We start from the raw sequence: 17,786 nt of genomic DNA on the forward strand, positions 1-17,786 counted from the left end.
TCTCTCTCTCTCTCTCTCTCTCTCTCTCTCTCTCTCTCTCGTTCTCTCTCTCTGTAATAATCAAGGGCAGTGGGATAGACTGACAGGTGATAGAATTAGCAGAACAGAAGACCGCAGAATGCTTTAGGATACAGGAGACTTCCACAAAGTCTGTTTATATTATGTGCGCCCCCCGCCGCGCGCCTTTTGGGTGAGGAGGGAAAAGCGTCTAGATTCCCACAAACATAAACCAGTGACATACAGTGATGAAATTCTGTTTTCACCTCTGCCTGTGACAGGGAATGCAAAAATAGCAAGTGGCCCAGTTCCACGAATCCCCGCCTCCCTGCCCTCACCGCTCCCGCCGGGTTCGGATCTCTAAGAATGGGGGTTAGCGCATAAGCCCGCGCTAGAGGCGCTCAGCCCCGGGACCCGGCGGGTGATGTCAAGCGGCGGGAGCGGCCGCAGCAAGGACCGGGAGGCCGCGTCCCCTGGGGAGCGGGGAGGGCGGGTGGCCGCGCTGGGCCGACGGGCGCACCCGGCCGCGCGGCGTCGCCTGGCGACGGCCCTGGCGGCGCTGTGTTGCTGTAAACAGCAGCTTCCCTGTTACTATCTATAGCAGGATCGCCTGGCTCCCGGGTGCGGCGGCTGGAGGCAGGTTCGCGGTTCCGCTCCCCGAGCACCAGGAATGATCTGCCCTAATCGTGCCTCGCCCCCTCTGGGTGCCCACCGTAGGCCCAGTCTCCCGGGTCCAAAGTGTGGAAGGCGGGACACAGGGGATCTGCAAGGGACCTGCGGCTTATTGCCCCGGAGGTAGCCAACACGCTGGGGCTGATCCGGGGCAGTGTGACCCCGGTTGTCCTTTGCAGCGGGACAGGAGACTGGGGGCATCTGGGGGTGTGGTACACTCTGGGACATTTTTTCTTCCCCCAACCTCATTTTCCAGGACGCAGAGCCGCGCCTGGGATCCCAGCGGCTGAGGTCTTCTGCCTGGGCACTGCTGGGCACTGTCCTTTCAGTCCCCCCGGTCCTCCCCCCTCCAAGTCCGAGCTGGAAAATCACCCGCTGCTGCCTCCCGGTAAGCGCAGCTTCCTGGCGGGACTGAACCAGCCCCCATCTCCCCAGCGCGGACTCTAGTTCTCCCTAGAAGATCACCCCACCTTGTAACCCCCAATAGGACACTTACCTACATAACGCAACCGCGGTCCCACCCCAAGGTCCCACTTCCCCGCCCCAGCCCAGATTAAGGCAAACGACCCGTTCAGACATCCTTGCACCGAGGTTTTGCACAATGTTTGTCGGATAGTGTCTCAGATTTGACAATAACACTAATACCCCACATATGGCTAAGAAAAAACTGCGCTGTCTTCCTTGAAAACAAATGAATGAATGAACGAATGAATGAATGAACCCACATCATAGATAAAGTAGGTTATCGTATTCTTTGGATCCTCCACTTTCTGCTTCAAAACGCAGTTCTAGTGTTGCTTGAGCCTGGGGGCTCAAGGAGAGGGCTGAGGGTCTGATCCCACATTTTGCACTGAATTAGGACTAAGGGAATGGGGGTAGGAACGCATTCGTCCAAGAGCAGAGGCTCCAAGCCCTCAGCGCCCTGTACCTGTTTCCCTATACCTGTCCCCAGTTTCTGGACAATGCTAAGGAGGCGGCCGTCATCCCATCTCTTCCGACCGGGGGAGCAAGGGTCCGCATTGAATCAGGTGCGAATGTTCGCTAGCGTTCTCTGCCTTTCCCGCCTCCCCTCCCCCGGCCGCGGGCCCCCGCCTCCCCCCGCGCTGCACCCTTGGTGTTGGCTGCAGCCCGCGAGCAGTTCCCGTCAATCCCTCCCCCCTTTACACAGGATGTCCATATTAGGACATCTGCGTCAGCAGGTTTCCACGGCCGTTCCCTGTAGTCGTGGGGGGAGTTATCCCCGAAATCCCACATGTGGAGGGATCGGAGAGACCCCTAAGATCTGGACCGCAAGACGTTCATAGGATAAGGACACACAGCAATACGGGAACAAGGGGCTGCCAACGCGGCGGAGGTGACAAGGCGACCACAGAGGCACCCGGGAGCGCACGCCTCCCCCCGAGTGCCCCAGTGGTTACGCCCAGTGACGTGTTGGCTCATTCATAAAATGCTGTTATAAAAGCGGTGGCTGCGGCGCCTAGTACTCCAACCGCATCAGCAGCGAGCAGCCGAGAAGCCGAGACTGAGCCGGCGGCGGCGCAGCGAGCGAGCAGTGACCGCGCTCCTACTCAGCTCTGCTTCACAGCTCCCGCCCGTCTCCGTCCCTTGGTCCCTCTCCCGGCTTTCACAAACCGTGACAATGATGTTCTCGGGCTTCAACGCCGACTACGAGGCGTCATCCTCCCGCTGCAGCAGCGCCTCTCCGGCCGGGGACAATCTCTCCTACTACCATTCCCCGGCCGACTCCTTCTCCAGCATGGGCTCTCCTGTCAATGCACAGGTAAGTTGGCTTCGTGCCGTCGTGGGACCTGGGACTCTGGGTCTCCGGGAGGAAAAAGCGGGGCGGAACGCTCAGGGACACCAGTCGGGGTCTCCCTTTAGCTCGGGAGGGAGGCTGCCGCGACTGGAGCAACCCTAACTTGGGACCCCAGGACTTGTTCTCAGCACACGCTTGCTTGTCATAGTAAGACTTGGATCCCCTTTCCCGCTGCAGGTTCATCCTGAGCAGCCTCTGGTCCGCACTCCATGGCTTGTCCCTGACATTAGCTGGAGCAAACGTGTCCCAAGCAAAGACTCGCTAACTAGAGTCTGGCTTCTCCCGGGAGGCGGCAAAAAGTGGCAATCCCCCCCTTCCCGTGGCAGCCTGGAGCAGGAAGGAGGGCTCAGGGAGGAGGGTGCAGCGGGCGGGTGTGTAAGGTAGTTTCATTGATAAAAAGCGAGTTCATTCTGGAGACTCCGGAGCGGCGCCTGCGTCAGCGCAGACGTCAGGGATATTTATAACAAACCCCCTTTCAAGCGAGTGATGCTGGAGGGATAACGGGAACGCAGCAGCAGGATGGAGGAGAAAGGCACTGCTCTGAGGACTTCTGGGGAGAAAAGGGAGAGAGTTTTCATCCAAGATGAGAGGCATTTAAGCTGGGCAATTCATAACAGGACGGTTTCTCTCCCTCTCCCTGCTGCATGCCGCACTAACTCTGTTCTCCCCACCTGTGTCTGGAACGCGCTCGCTCACGTCAGCTTTCCCCTTCTGTTTTGTCTTAGGACTTCTGCACGGATATGGCTGTCTCCAGTGCCAACTTCATCCCCACGGTGACTGCTATCTCGACCAGCCCGGACCTGCAATGGCTGGTGCAACCCACCTTGGTCTCCTCTGTGGCTCCATCGCAGACCAGAGCTCCCCACCCCTACGGAGTCCCCACTCCCTCGACTGGAGCTTACTCCAGGGCTGGAGTGGCAAAGACCATGACAGGGGGCAGAGCACAGAGCATCGGCAGGAGGGGCAAGGTAGAACAGGTGAGGAGTTCTTCTGTACCTGGGGACAGAGGAGGGGCAGTGGAGATACAGACCATAGTAGAGAGGGGGCAGCCCTGATGGAATTGCCTGCACTTCTTGACCCTGGTTCCAAGCCCTTTCCCTTCAAGTCACACTTAGTCCTGCTCCAAGAAGTACCTTTCGAGTTTCTTCCCTGAGAGTTTTCTACCTCGTGCTTTAGCTTGGGCTCTTCTTTGTTCCCTTGCTGAGAATCTTACTTTAAATGCAAGTCACGCCCAGTTCCCAACTGCAGGTTAGAAATGGCTTCACAGAGAGGTATCAGGAAGCTGCCAGAGCCAGTTTTATTGGGGCTGGGGAATGCAGGTGATGGTAGACACTGTTACTGAATGTTATTCTTTTTTTCTTTTTTAAACTTTAGTTGTCTCCTGAAGAAGAAGAGAAAAGGAGAATTCGAAGGGAAAGGAATAAGATGGCTGCAGCCAAGTGCCGAAACCGGAGGAGGGAGCTGACTGATACACTCCAGGCGGTAGGTAGAGCCTCTGGGTCACTCCTTTGAAGAAGTTGGGGAGAAAGTTGGAGATTGGGCATAGGGAGCAAGGTCCTTGAGAAAGACCGTGACTTATGCTTTCCTTCACCCCACTGTGTACAGGAGACAGACCAACTTGAAGATGAGAAGTCTGCTCTGCAGACTGAGATTGCCAACCTGCTGAAGGAGAAGGAAAAACTAGAGTTCATCCTGGCTGCTCACCGACCTGCCTGCAAGATCCCTGATGACCTGGGCTTCCCAGAAGAAATGTCTGTGGCATCCCTGGATTTGAGTGGGGGCCTGCCAGAGGCTGCCACCCCAGAATCTGAGGAGGCCTTTGCCCTGCCCCTCCTCAATGACCCTGAACCCAAGCCATCGGTGGAGCCGGTCAAAAGCATCAACAGCATGGAGCTGAAGGCTGAGCCCTTTGATGACTTCCTGTTCCCGGCATCGTCCAGGCCCAGCGGCTCTGAGACAGCCCGCTCCGTGCCAGACATGGACCTGTCTGGTTCCTTCTACGCAGCAGACTGGGAGCCCCTGCACAGCAGCTCCCTGGGGATGGGGCCCATGGTCACTGAGTTGGAGCCCCTGTGCACCCCCGTGGTCACCTGTACTCCCAGCTGCACTACTTACACGTCTTCCTTCGTCTTCACCTACCCCGAGGCTGACTCCTTCCCCAGCTGTGCGGCTGCCCACCGCAAGGGCAGCAGCAGCAACGAGCCCTCCTCTGACTCACTCAGCTCACCCACGCTGCTGGCCCTGTGAGTGGGCAGGGAAGGGGAGGCAGCAGGCACTCACAAGTGCCACTGCCCCAGTTGGTGCATTACAGAAAGGAGAAACACGTCTTCCCTCGAGGGTTCCCGTAGACCTAGGGAGGACCTTGTCTGTGCGTGAAACACACCAGGCTGTGGGCCTCAAGGACTTGAAAGCATCCACGTGTGGACTCAAGTCCCTAACCTCTTCCGGAGATGTAGCAAAACGCATGGAGTGTGTATTGTTCCCAGTGACACATCTGAGAGCTGGTAGTTAGTAGCATGTTGAGCCAGGCCTGGGTCTGTGTCTCTTTTCTCTTTCTCCTTAGTCTTCTCATAGCATTAACTAATCTATTGGGTTCATTATTGGAATTAACCTGGTGCTGGATATTTTCAAATTGTATCTAGTGCAGCTGATTTTAACAATAACTACTGTGTTCCTGGCAATAGTGTGTTCTGATTAGAAATGACCAATATTAAACTAAGAAAAGATACGACTTTATTTTCTAGTAGATAGAAATAAATAGCTATATCCATGTACTGTAGTTTTTCTTCAACATCAATGTTCATTGTAATGTTACTGATCATGCATTGTTGAGGTGGTCTGAATGTTCTGACATTAACAGTTTTCCATGAAAACGTTTTATTGTGTTTTTAATTTATTTATTAAGATGGATTCTCAGATATTTATATTTTTATTTTATTTTTTTCTACCTTGAGGTCTTTCAACATGTGGAAAGTGAATTTGAATGAAAAATTTAAGCATTGTTTGCTTATTGTTCCAAGACATTGTCAATAAAAGCATTTAAGTTGAATGCAACCAAAGTCTTATGCTCTCTTCATTCTGGGAGTTTTGTAAGATTCTGAAAGGTATTATTGGAGACCAGTTTGTCAGGAAGGGTAGCTCCTGGAGGGGGACACACCCCTCGTCTGATCCCTTACCAAAGAGGAGAAGGAAACTGGAGAGGCGATTTTAAAAATATGTGTCTTCACATTGCATTGCTGAAATTCTCTACTTTCTAGCTCTGGGGGCAGAAATCTATCCAGTGGGTTCTGTGTCTTCCTGCTTCTTTTTCTGTTTTGGTAGCCATAGGGGGAAACATTTGAATTGAGTTGTGTTGATCTTAAATTCGGATGTTTTAATCTTAAAGGGCTCCTTTGAACAAACAGAGCTAAGCTTTGCACAAACCAGTTCAACTTTTTAAAAAATGCGGTGCTGTGGATTGAGCTCAGGTACTCACAGGATGCTAAGCAAGTGGTCTACATGGACCTATTTTAAGTTTTATATTCCCAAAAAGTCATGTGAAGGGTTGCTGCTACCTGAAAAGAGAACAAATTGAAGACTAGCTGGAATGGAATGATTTTTTTTCAACATTGTACTGTGGTTAGAATCTTTACTTCCCACTCTTTGTCCAAACATCAGGGTGAATTGCCTTTTAAAACTGGTTTTAACTGGGCATGGTAGTGCATGCCTGTGATCCCAGCAGCTTGGGAGGCTGAGGCAGGAGGATTGCAAATTCAAAGCCAGCCTCAGCAACTCAATGAGGCCCTGAGTAACTTAGCAAGACCCTGTCTCTAGATAAAATATAAAAAGGACTGGGGATGTGGCTCAGAGGTTAAGGGCCCCTGGGTTCAAGCCCTGATACCAAAAACAAAACTAGGTTTAAGGGCTAGGGATGTGGCTCAGTGGTAGAGTGCTTGCCTAAAATGCACAGGCCTGGGGTTCAATTCAGCACCACCAAATAAATCAACAAAAGTTCTGATAATTAAAAACAAATGAAAACAAACAAACAAAAAACTAGATTTAAAAAAGATTTTCACTTGGTTAAAAAAAACTTTTCAGTCTTTAACATACTTAGTTGGCATATTTTGTTCTCAAAAGGAAAAGAGGACTATTGTCCTATCCCTTGGTAAAAAGTGCATTGTGATTTCTGAAGTTGCTCTAACATCAGGAACAAGCTGGCTCTGACAATTGAAAAGAGATCTCAAAGAGCACAAATAAGGGCTGATCATTCTGTAAATAAAGAGTTACATAATCTCTCAGTAAGAAGAAGTCAACGTGACTGAATAAGTTTTAACTTAGAAACTTTATCGTCTTAAAGAAGAACATGACCTTTGTCTGGGACACCTCTGGTAATGGGGCACTTACACGCACATGTACAAACCACAAAGGCAGACGACTGTGCCCTTCTACCCCTGCTCTCAAGTGTCACACAAGCACCGAGCTTGAAAGCCAGAGAGCATGTTTCTACACATGCTGGTTGGAAGGAGAGATTCAAGGCCAGTCTCCTAATGCTTTGGTGATAATGAAAATCACTGGGTGGTCACAGAGTATCATCTTCAATCAAGTTAAAAGTTTTGATTTGAAATGACAGTTCCATTAGGCTTGTTCTCACTTATGAGCTCCTGCTCCTCCCATGATAATTGACATTTGAAAGCAACTTACTTGTGGCTCTTTGGAGCACTCCCACATCACACATGCTTGCCTACTGTTTTTGCCGGTCTTGCAGTATGCAAAGTGGCCTTGGGCTCGTTGTTTGCTGTTCTCAGGGCAAATACCTTATACTTTAAAAATATGCCCTAAGCTAAATACGGATGAATGTACCTAACATCTGAATCTGAAATAAAAAGGTGACGTGTGTGTGTGTTTGTATATACAATATATATCTAGACAATGTAATACATAAATATATATGGAGAAATATATATGAAATAAATATATATGGAGATATATATGGTAAGGAACCCAGCTGCCTCCCTTATGTGTACACTAATAATATGAGGAAGAAGGAAGGAAATGTCACAGATAGAGAAGGGCAGCTGGACCTGGACATCCCTGGACATCCCTGGTCATCGCCTGACCTTACTTTGGCTACCCCATGCTGACTACAGAGGGGAAACATTGCTTTCCCTTTGACAGACCAGACAGAATTTTTCTCGAATTCACCACAGTCCAGGTTGCCCCATCAACAAGGCTGCATTAAAGCTCCAGGGAGAGGGAGTCTCTTTAGCAGGTTTCCTAGAGGTCATGGGGTCCCGCACAGGATTGACACCCTGCCAAGTGCCCTACTGATTCCACTTTCATGGTCTGGAGAGAAGAAGTTCCTTCTCTTGCTAGCCAAAGGACTCCTTCCAAATCTTCCTTTCCTGACTCAGGGTTCAATTATTCCTGTGGATGATTGATACTGGCAATTTCAATTTTCTTTTGGAAAAGGCTTCAATCTCGTAAGATATAGCCTCACACTAGTCTCAACAAAACAACTAGGTCAGCAGGGCATGGTGGTGCACACCTGTAATCCTAGCCACTCAGGAGGTGGAGGAAGGAGGACTGCAAGTTTGAGGTCAGCCTGGGCAACTTTGTGAGATGCTGTCTCAAAATAAAAAATAGAAAGGACTGGGGATATAGTTTAGTGGTAGAGCACTTGCCTAGCATGCATGAGGCTCTGGGTTTTACCCCTAGTATGGCAAAAACAAAACAAAAAAACTCTGCAAGGACATCACTGTTAAAAACCCTGAAAGGCAACATCCAAATATTATAGAAGTGGCTGGGAGGTCATTTCCTTCTGGGAACCATGTCCAGTTTAGCTCACTAGTGGATCCCCAGACCTAGCTTAGGACCTGGCACATAGCACAGTGTTAATGAATGTATTCACTGTGGATGAATGAATAAATTCTACTCTGTTTCCACAAGCAGAAATACATTCTACTCATATTCTCTAACTGCTATTCCTGACCCTATTAGGATGTTAGGCAATGGGAATTTCACATCTTTTATGTCTGGCTGTATACAACATCCCACTTCCATCCTTGGGTGGTGGAATTCCTCCACTGCCGTCCCTGGATCACCTTGGCCAATTCAAGTTCAACGTGAATGCATTGCCAGTGTACTCTGGCTCAAAATTAATTTTCTTCAGGAAAAATGTAAAAGAAAGACATATTTATCTCTGTAGAATTATAGATTATAGATCCTGCATTGTCTTTGCACCTCTTCTCATCATGTGCAATTATCAAAATTAAAGAATAGCATTTAACAATTTGTTCTAACAACAGTCATTTTGTATCGAAAACAATTTCCATGTGTGAGTGGAAGTAAATCAATTAAGTTATCTTTAATTAATGGACCAAGAAGAGACTAAGGCACAACAAAATTCTCAGATGATTAAGGAAATTACCTGAAGCTTCTGTCCAGGATCTCTTCTGCACATACCCTCTCCTGTGACTATTTCATCCTGTTTTGTTTTTTCACAGCAAAATTGCCATTTGCAACATAAATCTATGTTTTCTTTTCCTTTATAAACTATTCTTCCCCATCACCATCAAAGTGTAAGTCCAGTGAGAACAGGAACTTTTCTGTCCTGATCACTTCTGTGTTCCTAGTGTCTATTGGGCTTGTTGAATGGAAGAATGCAGAGGAAAATTATGAAAATATGTGTGTGTGAAGGGAGCTAATAGAACTTAGAAGTGAAAATTAACCATGTTCTTCATGGATTTCTTCCAGAGTAGAAGAGCATGCCTCTTTGTTGAAAAAATTCTTGTTAGGCTGGTGGTGTAGTTCAGTGGTAGCGTGTGCTTACAGGCCCTTATTCCCACCTGAGGAAAAGGAGTTCAGAATAAGGTGCATTGAATCCTGATGACTGAGTTCAAAGTCTGAAGGGATCTGATTGGATAGATTTCATTTTCTTTGTACACAGGTGAAAGCAACCAAAACATAAACGAGTTTAGTTGCAATACAATTCATTTCAATGGTTCCACACACCTCTTATGGACTAAACTAAGCTGCCTTTCTTTGTCCTAGAAGCATGGTTCAGTTGCTTAAGAGGAGTCAGAGCAGAAAGGACTCTGGCTATTGTCCCAAAGAGGCTGCCTGGTCTGATGGTCATCAGCTCTACTTAATTAATAAGCTCTTTTTACTTTCAGCTCATGCTGTTTGTGTTTGTTTAAATCAGGTGATTAGGTCTAAGAACCCACAGGGGTTTAATTGTAGGTTACATTAGAAGCAGGCCCGGGGTGGGGATAGAGTTGAGTGGCTGAACACTTACCTAGCATGCTGAGGTCTGGAGTTCAATCCCTAGCACAGCAGACAAGAAAGCACTAGAAGAAGGTCCATATGAAGAAGGTCTTGTTAAAAGGGTCTGAAGCAAAAGGCAACACCTTTATCCTAAAGGCAACTGGTCTGCCCTCCAATTAAGTGGTTGCCATGTTTACTTTGGAGATCTACAGGTTTTTTAGTCAATCATGTGACTATAATCACAGGTAAATTTATCAAGACGATAATGATAAATAAATCTGGATTTGAGGAATTGGAGCCAATGTAAGAGAGTGGTCCAGAGCTCTCTCACATTTGAATCATGGCTCCTTGACCTCGGGCAAATTCCTTAATCTCTCTGCATCTTAGTTTCCCCATCTGTAAAATGGAGATGGTAATTGTATTCACCTGTTGGGACTGTTGTGAACAATAAATAAATTGGTATGTATAAGTGCTTATTACAGTTCTGGGCATGCAGAAGTATGCCAGAAGGGTTAGCTGTTATTAGCTTTATACTTTAGGAAGATGGGGGTTAGTGGAGCAAACATGGGCTTCATTTAGTACAATAAAAAATTTCTAAGCTGGTGCAATGGTACATTCCTATAATCCCAGTTATTTGGGAGACTGAGGGAGGAGGATCATAAATTCCAGGCTGGTCTGGGCAATTCAGTGAGACCCTGTCTCAAAATAAAAAAGAAAAAGCGTTGTGGGTGTAGCTCAATGGCAGAGTACTCTTGGGTTCAGTACACAGTAACACACACACGCGCACACACACACACACACAGATTCTGAGTGTCTACTCTCTATCAAATGTTGAATTCAGATGTGAACAAGACACAGTTCTCTTTTCAGAGTATGTGGTCAAGTAAGGAAAAAAGAAAATCATCTAAACACAAACATTATAATACACACTGAAACAACGAAAATTGACAACATTTACAGGGGTTGAATGGAAGAGGGGAAGTCTCTAAGGTGACCTCTGAACTGGGTTTTGAAAGTGGATGGGGTTTATAAGTGTCAGGGTGGAGAAATTCAAGGCAGAGGACTAGTTCTGTATAACCACAGACTCATAAAACAATGAATTTGGTTTTGCTAGACTATAAAGTGGTGGGGGGAGGGAAGGAAATGTGGGGATGTAAATTACAGAACATTACATAAGTACATTTGATTTCATTTACATCACTATTGCAGTGTCAAACTGGAGGAGGCTAGAGATAGGTTAAGAAGAGGTAACTGTGGCCAGATCATGAAGAACCTAGCATTTATTTAGTTCAGTTGTGTGAAGGCTGAACCAAGGTAGTGGTGGTGGGAATGGAGGGTGAACAAGAGGTAATTAGGGGGTAAAACTGTCGGGACTCAGTGACTGAGTGGATGTGGGAGGTGAGGGACAGAGAGGAATCCAAGTTCATTCCCACATTTACCAGGCTTGACACATAAGGATGCTTGTGGTTCCACCAATGACTTTGTGACTATAGGAAGAGGAGCAGGTTTGGAGGATACAAAGGCAAGTTCCATGTTGTGTATGTTGGGTTGTAATGCCTGTGGGATCAGGCAGGAGATGAAGTCCATGGTAATTGCATAATAGAGGTTCTAAGATAGGAATTCATAGGGCTTCTCTGGAGGCACATGCTTGAGATAGAACCTGGAGACTTAGAATTAAAATATTCATCATGGCTAACATTTCACATGTATTGTTATGTTCCCGGCTGTGCTATGCACATATAGGCAATGCTAAATCAGAGGCCATATTTGTTTTGCTAATCATTGCACCTACAGCAACTGGCACATAGTGGACACATAATAATTATCTTGTCAAAAGAATGCTCTCACTTAGTCTTCACGAAAATCCTATGAGGCAGATATTATTAGCATACTTATTTTACAGATAAGGAAAATGATCTAGGAAAGCTTAAATAAGAGCGATTTGAGATTTGATTCTAGCTCTTTGTGACTCTAAAGTCCAAATGTTTACATTACTAGAATGCTAAAATCAGTCCCTACGATATATTTATGTGACCAAATCTCTTTGAGATTGTTTCCCATGCCATATCAAGGGTGGGCTTAAAAAAACCTCAAAGATCCCTTTCAATTTCAAAACTCTGATGACATCAATGACTGCTGTGGAAATGCATCAAAGGGCCATCATTCATAGGTGCTTACGATTTGATAGCAGCATTGGCTATGTGCAGCTATTGACACTCCTTGCATTCCTTTCTTGGAGCCTTTTTAGAGTGGAAGGCCCTAGCAGCGTATGCAGCTACAGTGGTGTGTACCAAGCAAGTAAAGTTGGAGTACTCTTGTCCCAAGTGCAGGCAGTGAGGGTGTATACGTTTTTTTTTTTTTTTCTTTTTTCTTTCTTAAAACATCCCCGCAACTACTCTCTAAAATAGGTTCTGCTATTATCCTTAGTTTTAAGGTTAATGATACAGTCTGGGGCGCAGAGTGTGATCTGCTCAAGATCATCCAACAGGAGTGGCAGAGCTGGAATTAGAGCCCCTGGCAGCGTGGCTCCAATGCCTGCACTCTTCGCCACTAGTAGGGAGAAACAAAGCAAAACCAACGTCTCCAACAACCTTGGCAGCTGATGGAAACCCTTCGCAGTGGCTTGAGGGTTTCTTGCCATTCCTGACCCGCTCCCACTGGCTGCCGGGTAGAGGGAGAACTAGCTTCCCAGAAGCCTCCCAAAGGGATGTTTGGGGCGCTCTGTCGGCGCGGCGTGCCCTCCTCCACCCTCTCCGCACCCTCGCCGCGCCCCCGCATTCGTCTGCCAGGCCAAGGTTTCTCCAGGCCCTTCCCAGCTTCCGGCCCTTTGCTCCAGGCCAGGTCGCTGGGGCCGGCGGTGCCAGGAGCTCCCGAGTTCTCTATTTACTGTTTGGTTTCCACGGTGACACGTAGGCGCCGTCAGCGCCTCCCGTCAGCGGCCCCGCAGCGCTGCCCCCACCCGGCGCCGTGACGTCTGCCCGCCGCTTCCGCTCTGCCCATATTTGGCGCAGCCGCGGCGCCTCGGGTCGGGAGGAGGGGGGAGCCGGACTCCCGCTGCGCCCCGCCCCCGGCAGGCCACGCCCCCGCGGAAAGCCGGGGAGGTCCGGGCGTCTCGGCCCGCTTCCCTCGAACCCGAGCGGAGGCGGGCCGGGGGCGCTGGGCTCCGTGGCATGGGCCACGGTTCTTGTGGCTCGGCTCCTGGAGGCTGCATTGAAGAACTGGGGGACTGACTTGTCTTCCTGGTGCGTGATCTGGGGTCACGATTTTTTCTGTCTGTGCTCGGAAATCATGGAAACAGCCATCTCTTGCCTAATTATGTTTTATAGACTTGAATTTAAAATTCTTGCCCGTGGCGCAGATGGAAAGCTTTGAAGACCGAGGTTCTGGGGTCAGTGTTGCTCCTTGGGGGGGGGGGATAAGTGACCTTGGAAAGGCCACTTCCCTCTCCCTGGCCTGAGCCTTGTGGGGGTGGGGTCGTAATGTGTGCCCACGGTCATCAGGCGTGTGACAGATCTTCATCACTTTCCAACTGCCCCCTCCCCATGACATAATTGGAATATCGGTGGAGTTCTTTGAGGACCCCTACAGTTCTGATCCCTGCACTAATTGGACTTGTGTGTCTCTCTGCGCTTTGCTCATATTAGACGCTTAATTAACTTAGTTAACTGGTTATTGAGTGAATCCCAGGCAGGTTTCACCTTCATAAGTCCGGATCCCCGCAATTCCTCTTACAGGAGGAGGGAATGTCGTGATGATTAATAATCGCGCGGCAGGGTTGCTGATGTAAAGCGATTTGCAGATGTAAAGGGCAATAAACATTCCTGAGAGGAATCCAACGAGATTCCAGAAGTCTCTGAGGAACCGTGGGTGTGTACCGCCTGGCCCTGAAGGCGGGGCGGGCAGTGCCGCAGTGGCCACTGCTGGGCAGCGAGTTGCAATTCCAGGAGTTGCGCGGGGCCAAGTCTTCGCGGTGCCTGTCATCCCACCCCTCCAATCCCCCACCCCCATGTCCCAGTTCCTTTGGCTGCAGGAGCAGTTGTTTTCCAGGATTTCAGCACTGGAAGGTGCATCAGTGATTATGAATAATATAACTTGATTGTTTCACAAATGGGGAAAACAAGGCTCAGAGAAGTTGGTTCTCCCATTCGAACTTGCCCAGCTAGTTAGAAACTATAAAAGTCAGATTTCTGACTTCAAACTGTGTCTTGGGTGCTTCTAACCTGTGTTCCTGTGGCTTCAGGACCCTGTGGCCTGGTTCACCTGATAGAACGTGGACTTGGGCTCAGTGTGACTTCAGGGCACCGAAAGGATGCCTCTAACACATTTACTGCCATACCCAGCGCACAGCATAACAGCAGGGATGGGTGGTGGCCGAGCGGCGTGCACTCCCTAAAGCATTCCTCACCGCGGCAGGACTGGCTGCTTTGAGAAAGAACCTGGTCTAGAGAAAGGACCGAACTGGAGTTGGCTGCTCTGGAGCCAGTCTTGGGCTAGCAGTTGATCACTTTCACCCTCACCCAAGGTAAGCATTAAACTCTTCGAAACCAAGACTGCAGCAGAGGCTGGTGGCCAGAGTCCCTGTAAACAAACCCTGGTCCTGCCGATTGGAAGGTCTTGTGGTGCACGGAGGTCCTGGTGGAGCGCGCCTCTTCATGCGTCTCTCTTTTCCCTTTCAGCCTCACCCAGTTTCCTCTTACACCGACTTTCTTCTCTAACCTCCAGGCTTAATATGAAAGCAGCTCACACTGAGAAAACCGGTGCCCACCAGCGGCCCGCCCACTGACCAGTTTGAGGAGGGGTCTGCGATTCTTCACCTACGCGGATCGTACTCGCAGCGGTCAGCGGCAGAATAGCAGCTCTGCCACCTTGTGGTAGCGGGAGGCAGTGCGTCCCCCTCCAATTCCAGAAACATCCTCGTGGCCTTGCAGCCTGAGGAAGTTTTTCATTGTTTATTCTGATAGAAAGAGCGAAACTTAATAGACAAAACAAATAAACAAAACCACAAGCCAATCTAGTGTTTTATCCCTCTGGTTTATTTCTGAGGATCTGGTCGATATGGATGCAGGAAAACATTCTGTAGTTTCTCTTGCCAGGAAAGTTGTTTTTGTTTTCGTCTTTTAAATCAAAATCTACCCTTTCTTTCAAACTCTAGTTCAAACTCTACCGCCTTCAAAATAACTTTTCTGACCCCTCTCCCGTACATCTTTTGAAATTCGTCTCTACCCGGATCCAACACACAGCATGGACTCATCTGCTGTTATTTTACTGTTATTTCCTTGAAGTCTTTTGTGTCCATAGACCCTATAGTGCTCAGCCCCAGGGCTGGGACCAAAAAGGACTTTTAATAAGGGCTGCCTCCTGCTTCCTCCTCCTCCTTTCTAATTCTTACTCCTCCTCCTCCTCCTCTTCTTCTTCCAGCACTGGGGTTCCAACCCAGGGGAGCTTTACACTGAGCTGCATCCCCAGCCCTTTTTATTTTTTGCCTAAGCTGGTCTTAGACTTGTGATCCTCCTGCCTCAGCCTCCAGAGTAGCTGGATTACAGGCGTGCAATCTCTTGCTTCCTATTTGATTAATTTCTATAGGTACAGCTCTGAGCCTTTGCTTAGAAAAGGCTTCTAGAACTCTTAGTTCTTTGGGGAATCTAGATAGTGATCTAATCTAATGTGTACTTGCACAATAAGTAATTTCACAAAGCAGTTTCACAAGAGAACACCAATACCACCCAGAGTGGGATGAGGAAGCTTGAAGTTTGAAGCAGACTACCAGAAAAAGGAGGGGAGTGACAATATGACAAGGTCAAAGGAGGGAGAATTGGGGTGGGTTGGGGGACCCTCTATCCCTGAGGTTGGAAAGACAGCACAGGCTCTAGAGCCAGCCTTATGTCCAAACTCCACCATTTGCTGTGTGGCCTTGGGGAAGTTAACTCTTCTCTCTGAGCCTTAGTTTTCATATCTGTAAGTCCCCGTCTCATAATGATGTGATGAATTCAAATGGAGATTGTATTTGTAAAGTGCTAGAACAGTGCCTGGCACAAAATCAATATTATATAACTGTTTGTAAATTAATTTCCCTGCTTAGCTATCTCCTGAATGGAATGGGGGAAATGATATACTCTGTGGGTTCCCTTCTACACTGTCCTTGGGGTAGTGCCTGAGCTTTGGGTCAGGCAAGTCTGGTTGACATCTATCTCTGTCCATAACTGTGTGACCTTGGGCAGACCTCTCTTCTCTTTGGAGACTCAGTTTTCTCATCTGTGAGTAGGGGTGATTCTGTCTGCCTCCAAAGACTTGCAAGTGTTCCAGGTTTGGAAAATACCTGGTACCTAAGAGGCATGACGAACAGAAGCTATAGTTATTATCACAGATGACAGGAGCCCCACAGAAAGGAGAATAGAGTTCCCCAAATCTTTGCAGTTTAAGAAAGATGGAACTTGCCAAACAGCAATGAAACCTGTTTAACTCACAGAGCAGCGGGGCTGGGGAGGTAAGCCTTGGGCCTGGGCCATGAGTAACCATCGCAGCATCTGAAACAGCCAGGATGGTCCACGCACATTCTAGGAACATTTTCTGCTCCAGGGCTCTGCTGAGGGTGTGGACCCTGTAGGGCTGGGTGCCAGGAGAGGCAAATCCTCTTGCCCTCCTTCCCAGGAGAGGCTGTGGGCTGGCTAGGCCTTGGAAAACTGTGGTTGCTGCTTGTGTGCATGGGGTGTGTGCGTGGGAACAGCCCAGGGCCATCCTGCCCCAACTGGTGGACTCCTAGGCCTGGCATCGGCAGCACCTGCCTGCACAGCTCCCCCATGCCATTCCCAGCCCCGAGTGAGGACACCCCAGATGGGCTGCTAGCAGTTATCCGAGGGGTGGGGGGAAGGAGGTTTACGAGAGTCACTGATCTTAATTCCCTTCAACTACACAGGTGGAAAAGTACTAAAGGGCATGCAAATGCTATTTATTTCTTCCAGTTCTTTTCAAAGGGTTAGTTGGCTTGCAACATCTACCATGGGTGTTGCAATCCCAAACATGTCGGGAATCACATTTCTGGTCCCCACACTTGACAGCTCTTGTCTTCTGTGCTTTAGGACAGGCCAAGGACCGCGGTGGGGGGTGGGGGGTCTATCACAGTGCAGTCTGTTATTCAGGCTTCCAAACAATCTGAGGCCCTGACAAGCCACCTTTGGAATTGCTTGGGGATCACAGAGGACTCTGGAAGCCTCCTTCCATATGCAGATTTCCAGTAATGGCAACAAGGTGGACTCTGATGAGCAGCCCCCACAGTGGAACCTCACAGTAAAAATGTCATGGGGGATGACGGGTCATGAAGGTGCAAATATTCAATGTCCCTGTGGAGAGGGGAATGTGCGTTTATTTTCTTCTTTTTTGCTTATCTGTACTTTCTGATTTTATTTTATTTTATTTTTTTGTTATTGTTTCTGGCAAGCACATATTGCTTTTGTAATAAGGAAAAATATTTTTTAAATGTTCTCAGCAGAGCAGTATATTGTTTTTTTTTTTTTTTTTTTTTTTAGAGACAGATAACAGAACATATTAAAGGGGAAGTTGCAAACACCCCCTTGCTTTTTAATTTTTTTTTTTTTTTTTTTTTTGCTTTGCCCTCTCTCCAAAGGAAATAGTTTTCCTGGTAAAAACCTTTGAGAACGTGGACAATAAAAAAAATAGAGAAACCAAGCACAGTGGTGCATGCCTGTAATCCCAGCTACTGGGAGGCCGAGGCAGGAGGCTTGCAAGTTCGAGGCTAGCCTGGGAAACTTAGTGAGACCCTGTCTCAAAATAAAACAAAAAGGACTGTAGCTCAGTGGGAGAACGCTGTTGGCTTCAATTCCCAGTTACCACAAAATAAATAAGTACACATGTAAATAAAAAGAGCAAAGAAAAATCAACTCTAACCCCATCACAGAACCACTGTCAATAGTTTTTATTCTCATTTTCCATTATAAACTTTCATTTTATACTTTATATAATGTAGTTTTTACAACAATAGGACCGTGCTGTAATAGTGTTTTTTAATCTGATTTTTAACATAGTAGATAATATTTTCCTATAC

The 17,786-nt window shown here is 48.0% G+C and overlaps 1 protein-coding gene and 1 long non-coding RNA gene across 2 annotated transcripts; both read left to right on the plus strand.

Annotated features, from left to right (window-relative positions):
* The first annotated feature begins 2,143 nt into the window (after positions 1-2,143).
* On the plus strand, positions 2,144-5,539 carry Fos (Fos proto-oncogene, AP-1 transcription factor subunit). Its single transcript, XM_047541917.1, has 4 exons — positions 2,144-2,449; positions 3,211-3,462; positions 3,860-3,967; positions 4,091-5,539. The coding sequence occupies exons 1-4, from the start codon at positions 2,309-2,311 to the stop codon at positions 4,730-4,732; spliced, it is 1,143 nt and encodes a 380-aa protein (XP_047397873.1). The 5' UTR covers positions 2,144-2,308; the 3' UTR covers positions 4,733-5,539.
* Positions 5,540-12,777: 7,238 nt separating this feature from the next.
* LOC124977349 (uncharacterized) lies at positions 12,778-14,730 on the plus strand. The gene is made up of 3 exons (XR_007107158.1): positions 12,778-13,115; positions 13,968-14,249; positions 14,450-14,730. It is a non-coding gene; the product is annotated as an uncharacterized LOC124977349 (long non-coding RNA).
* The last annotated feature ends 3,056 nt before the right edge of the window (positions 14,731-17,786 follow it).

This window comes from Sciurus carolinensis, chromosome 2, assembly GCF_902686445.1.
Source record: "Sciurus carolinensis chromosome 2, mSciCar1.2, whole genome shotgun sequence".
NCBI classification, from domain to species: Eukaryota; Metazoa; Chordata; class Mammalia; order Rodentia; family Sciuridae; genus Sciurus; species Sciurus carolinensis.